The following is a 5895-nucleotide window of genomic DNA, read 5'->3' on the forward strand; positions in this document are numbered from 1 at the left end:
ATAAAACAGATATTAATCAACTGTGGCAGCTATTCCCATTGCAGGATGGCATTTCATTAGTTACTACAAATAATCACATTCTTGCCTCTGCACATTTTTTAAGGTGAAATCTGCCAGAGGAAAAAAAAGAAAGAAAGAAAGATTTACCTTCTCACCATCCCCCATGATAAATCTGAGAAAATAGCCCTCTGCTCTGTTCCAAATAATTTCCTTCCAGCTCTGTCCAGAGAGATTTCAGGGACTAGGCAGTTTGGTTTTTCTCCTTCAGAGAGCGTTAGCTTGGTTGGCTGCAGGGCTAAGGGTCTAGCTCTATCAACTAGCGCCAATGTAAACACAGCAATTCCTCCCCAATTAGAAACGCTAAATGCATTGGACTCGGTGCAATACCATGGCTGGTCTATGCAATTAATGCAGTCTTAGTCTCCACTGGCTGCTTTGGATGACTGGGATGGTTAAGATGTATACAGTTTCAGTTCAAGGCCAGTCACTGGAAGTCTGATTATGCAGGTTGGACTCATCATGGAAGTATAAACATGAGGCTGGATGGGCGCTTAGTGGTTGGGGTTTTCTTGGGTCAGCCGTGCTGGGTAGCACCACCAAGATATGCGTGGGAGGGAGGTCAATCAGAGGGAGATATTTGTAAAAGAGGAAGCGGCATTTCAGCTGTGGAAACTAATCAGATTCAACTCTTAGAAAGCACAGAAGCTGTGATTATTACAGTGAGGATCTGTATGCACTTTTTCAGACCAGATGTAAAAAGACTGATTATTTTGCAATTAGGCCACTGCAATGCCATTATTTTATCAGTTAGCAATCAGTAATTAAAAATAGACCGTGCGCCTGCAATATCCAGTCACTTCTTAAGATTTAGAAAACATATGGACATTCAGACTTGCACTATCCCTATTCTTACTTTTTATACGTGATAATTTCACATTCTTTTTAATTAGATTAAAGCTACAGTGTCTGGTGACTTATCCTGCTACATGTGTGTATTTTGAGTTTCTGTTAGCATGCAAAAAACATGCAAAATAATTTAAAAAATGAAGAAATAAATAAAAAGATGGTAAAAAAGATATAAATGAAAGGTGCAAAATACAACAATGTATCCACTGATGAGGTGAGGTTAGTTACGTACATCACACACACACACACACACACGTGCACGCACACACACATACAACCTCTTTTTTGTGATAGAAGATCACACTAGGTTTCTTTTGTCCATTGGCCATTGTGGATTGAGGTGTTGATTTGCTTCAGCCCAGGGCACTGTACTCTCTCAAAGATAGTTTGCTAACAGAGCTTTCACTCCATTGTCTCTAATGAAAATCCATACTAAACATTTAGCTCTGTGTGAGAAAGGGAGGAAATTCAATAAGACACATAACACAATTTATAAATTACAGGAAGAACCAATCGAACCAACAGGGAAAATGGAAAAATGTTTTTATGTTTGCATTTGTTAATTTTGCTTATTTTGGGCAATGTATTGTATTTTGTATGTGGCTTCCAGTGTGTGGTGAGCATAAAGAGGTTGAAATCTATTTTCTGGGCCAAAATGAAGTCTAGTGCTGGGTTTTTATTCCTTCTTCTTTTCCACAACGATTATCAGTCATGCCGCCAGAGATGTCTCCACTGAGGTATTCCCCAAACTAATGGTCGCTCTTGGACAGCACTATCGATAGTAAACTAATATGCAGCCTGCAAGGCACAGGAAACAGATCTCATTAGCACTCACTGAACTATCTTCCAAGGAAACTTTCATCTTTAGACCACTCTGACAAGAGGCCTGAAAGCCAGACTAATGTCACTTACTAGTTCTGGGTTTAATGGCTGACTGAAAATGTCTGAGATGGATGGACAATGAAAGAGTGGAGGGATCTGTGTGAAGTTGTTTTATGTTTGTGTGCTTGACTGCGGGGTCATAAAGCGCTATAGTTTAGCAAAAGCTATGGAACCATACAACCTTTTTGTTGTTAAATCAGTGTTACTGCTAAATACATTTGGATTGTTTTTGTTTATTTTGTTATGTGCATTTTTGCATAGTATATGTTTTGTGACAATTTCTTATTCTGACTTTGATATCACCTTCTTATTCTGTATTTACATGCTAGACAGTATAAATATGTGATTTTAGTTTATCTAAATTAAGTCATTATAAACTAGCTGTGAAAAAAATAAACAAAAACATTTAACAAAATATTTTTAAAAAAAAGTCAATATAAAAATATATATGTAGTTTCTTTCTATTCCTCTAGCCTCAAGTTAGATAAATATACTCACATTTAGAGCGATGCTGCCACACCATGGCCGAAGCTATTAGATACACATGCAGCGTTTGAACTTCTAGTCATTCAGCCACTAGAGGGCGACTTTGAATTCATTGCACATCCCGCGAGCTTTAGTGAGATCTCGTTGTTTGTTTACAACCCGAGAACTTCCTGTCTGATGAGAGTAGCATTTTGTTTTTTTTGTGTGTGACTGTTTGAGCTAACTAGTTAGAAGTGAGCTTTCAAGATGGGTTGTGATGGTGGCACGATTCCCAAAAGACACGAGTTGGTGAAAGGACCCAAGAAAATCGAGAAGGTGTGTTAGCTTTACTTGGCTTCAGTTTCCCTTCCGTTTTTAAATAGAAAATATCCATGTTGGCGATATTTTTCGAACGCTAACGAGTTGCTAATGCTAACGGGCTAAACTAAGTATTAAGTTTCGGGGTTTCATCGTGAGAATAAAAAAAGACATATTACGGTATGTGAATGTACGTAATGTGGTTGCTGTGAGTTTTCAGAATTTAACGTTAGTTAGCATTATCTTGATGTATTATAGACGAAGCTACATGGCGTATTCTTTCCTCATGGTCTTCTTACATAAACAGGTTGATAAAAATGCTGAACTGGCTGCCAAATGGAAGTACTGTGCATTGAGTCAAGAGAAACTTAGACGACCCATCGTCTCCTGTGAACTGGGAAGGTGAGTTATTTTTTTGTCTTGTTTTGTACTCGGGCATTATTTGATGTTTGGACACGGTATCGCTCGATGACGTGACAGCGCGAAGATATAAACACCGTTTCACAAATAACAAAAATCAGACATGAATTAAGACTGTACAGTTTTTCATCTTTTCATTACACCACAATATGTTCTGGTGGTCTGGCCCATGTTATTTTTCAGACTGTACAACAAAGATGCTATCATTGAGTATCTCCTGGATAAGTCGGCTGAGAGACCCAATGCTGAGGCTGTAGCACACATCCGTGGGATCAAGGTATATTAACACCGAAGTGTGAACATCTAACTTGTTTTTTTATTTTATTTGTTTGTTTGTTTTTGTAATTAATAAGATACAGAGCTACATTATCCATTTACACAGTTGGAGGACTTCAGCCCATGTGTTTCTGGACACATATGTTTGTGTGTTTATTCGTGGTTTCAAACAGGAAATCTATCTATTTGCTTTCTCTGAAGGATATAAAGGAGCTGAACTTGACTGATAACCCTGAATGGGAAGGAGAAAGAAGAAATACAAAGGGAGACAGATATGAAGACATTCATTGTGGCATGTTTATTTGCCCTGTAGTTGGGTTGGAGATGAATGGCAAACACCGGTAAGCAACCTGAGTGAAGAGGTACTAAACCTAAAAATGAAAAAATGAGACTGACGATTCATGTTCTCTCTTTGTTTTAAGGAGCAAGCCACTGTATCTAAGTAAATTTTAATATACTAAATACATGTTTGAAATTCACTACAAAACATATGATGGCATTCGTCTATCTTGCTTCTGATATGCTTATAAATTTCTGGACAATTCTGTGTTTCTTAAAATTCTCTATTTTTTTATTTTATTTTATTTTACCTCTGTACATAACCACATCGTACTTTAATACCGCATTTGAGATTAAGTTGGAAATCAGAATTTTCAAGTTCCCAGTGGAAATTTTCATCTGGAACGCCCTCTCAACTCAAATTTCCAACTCAGAAATTCAAAGTAGACACGCCAACCACAAGTTAACAAGATGGCAGGACTGAACATAAACGTTAAAAGTGTAAAACTTTTAATCTGTGCTGGTATTGTTTCGTATTTGTGATTCGTTAAATAATCCATTCACACAGCACTTACAAGGTTCAATCCATGACCATGCTGCAGCAGTGTTTTTAAGTGAAAGAAAAACAAGTATTGCTCTGTTTTGTTAATGATGGATGAATAGTTCTATCTTACTAAGAAGCAAGGCATAAGACATCCTGTTTTTACTGTCTTCTCTGACTGAATCACACTCAACTCAGGAGTGATGTCACTCCTGAGTTCTGACTTCTGAGGTGTCTGGAACACAGCGTAAGTTAAATAATCAAAATGTAATGGAAGTACAGATTTGTATCTTTGATTCTGGAGTTTAACAAAATGCATTTGGTAGAAATGTTGATGCAAGTGAAGAAAACAGTTATTTGGCTGAGAAAAACAAACAAACCTATCAGAGAGAAATCAAAAACCTTGGGAGTGGCCAAATCTTCAATCAGGTACATTACTGAAACGAAGAAAGCATTAGTCTGCTCTGCAACTCCATCAAGCCTGAAAGGCCACAGAGGAAAACTAGAGTGAATGAGGTCAAAATTCTTTATGGTTAAGAAACAAAAACAATCACAAAATCTAAGGGTTCCAAGATGCTATGGCACAGACTTTTCTACATGTTGTAGCTGTTTCCTGTCACCAGGGGGTAGTGTCACAAACAACTCGTCTGTGGGTTACATTTGCTGTTATGCTGTTGTGGGACCTTGTCAGCTGTGAAAAAGAAAGGTGGTAGTGTACAGAGGGAAAATTACAACGTGTCAATAACCCAAAAACGTATGGACCTAACTTTAGATCACATAAAGTTAGAAAGAAGTACAGTTCCCAGCCCTGCGTCTGTTATTTATTTATTTATTTATTTATTTATTTATTTTTGGTGAATGGCCCTAAAAGCGATACAGGTGGAAACTGTTTAGCAATTTCATATAAGTGTTTCTCTGTTTTTTAGGTTCTGTTACCTCCAGACTTGTGGCTGTGTCTTTTCAGACAGGGCCCTGAAGGAAGTCAAGACAGAAATCTGCCACAAGGTAGGCAACATTCATTTATTTATTTTCCCTGGTTATTTAGCCTCAGTAGGTTGTCAACTCTGACAGTTTTTTAAAAAAAAATTCTTAAGACACTTTTAATCTTTACTGCCATTAAACTATTCCCCATCATTGACCTTGGGTGTTTGGCATTCATGCTGCTTGTTTAAGTCACACTCAGCAAATTTTCAATGCTAATGATTTGTAAATAGGCAGGTTTGATAAAAATGTAGATAAGATAGCAGCAGTCTGGTATTAGCTTTGTTCCAGATGCACAACTGGTTGCTCAGATGGATAAGAATGCAAGTTAAATTACTGAAGTGTAATGATTTGATGCTCCCATGAGAAGACATAAATAGAAATAAAAACCATCATGTTCACATTGTTTTCGGTATTTAAGGGCTAGTAGTAAAAATGTAAGTGAACTCTGGCAATGTTTTACATTCGTAGAATACACACAGATAAATAACTTATTGTTTTTGGGTTGCTTTTTTTAAACAAAAAAAATTATAGCATGTTGACTTTTAAAAACTATCACAATATCAGCATTGTTAAGAAAATAAAGCCTGAAGAGAATGTAAATGTAACTAAAGTGCTCCTGTAGTCCACTACAAACCACTTTGTTGTTCTATAGGAATATGTGATTAGGCAAATGTTTGAAATTTGGTTTCATCATGTTTTGACCTGTGTTTTGCTGAATTCACAATTTGCACTAGAATCTATGTGAACTTTAATTTGAGGATCAGAGGAAGTTTAACGTTTAATCACTTTAGTTGAACATGGCCTTTATATAATGCGCTTTTGCA

The 5895-nt window shown here is 36.9% G+C and overlaps 2 protein-coding genes across 2 annotated transcripts in view; one reads left to right on the forward strand and one right to left on the reverse strand.

Moving 5' to 3' along the window:
• The first annotated feature begins 2419 nt into the window (after positions 1–2419).
• rtf2 (replication termination factor 2) overlaps positions 2420–5895 on the forward strand; it is a 21029-nt gene continuing 17553 nt past the window's right edge. The window contains exons 1-5 of the mRNA XM_084929416.1: positions 2420–2589; positions 2879–2973; positions 3175–3268; positions 3469–3608; positions 5014–5092. Coding sequence (XP_084785542.1) covers positions 2521–2589; positions 2879–2973; positions 3175–3268; positions 3469–3608; positions 5014–5092 — 477 coding nt within the window. The 5' untranslated portion in view covers positions 2420–2520. The remainder of the gene's footprint in view (positions 2590–2878; positions 2974–3174; positions 3269–3468; positions 3609–5013; positions 5093–5895) is intronic.
• gcnt7 (glucosaminyl (N-acetyl) transferase family member 7) overlaps positions 2464–5895 on the reverse strand; it is a 12022-nt gene continuing 8590 nt past the window's right edge. Inside the window, exon 5 of the mRNA XM_084929414.1 lies at positions 2464–5895. This exon is cut by the window's right edge and continues 1748 nt beyond it. The gene's annotated coding sequence lies outside the window, so the exon portion shown is untranslated.

This window comes from Perissodus microlepis, chromosome 5 (assembly GCF_051167445.1).
Source record: "Perissodus microlepis isolate ML-2025 ecotype Zambia chromosome 5, ASM5116744v1, whole genome shotgun sequence".
Classification (NCBI taxonomy): domain Eukaryota; kingdom Metazoa; phylum Chordata; class Actinopteri; order Cichliformes; family Cichlidae; genus Perissodus; species Perissodus microlepis.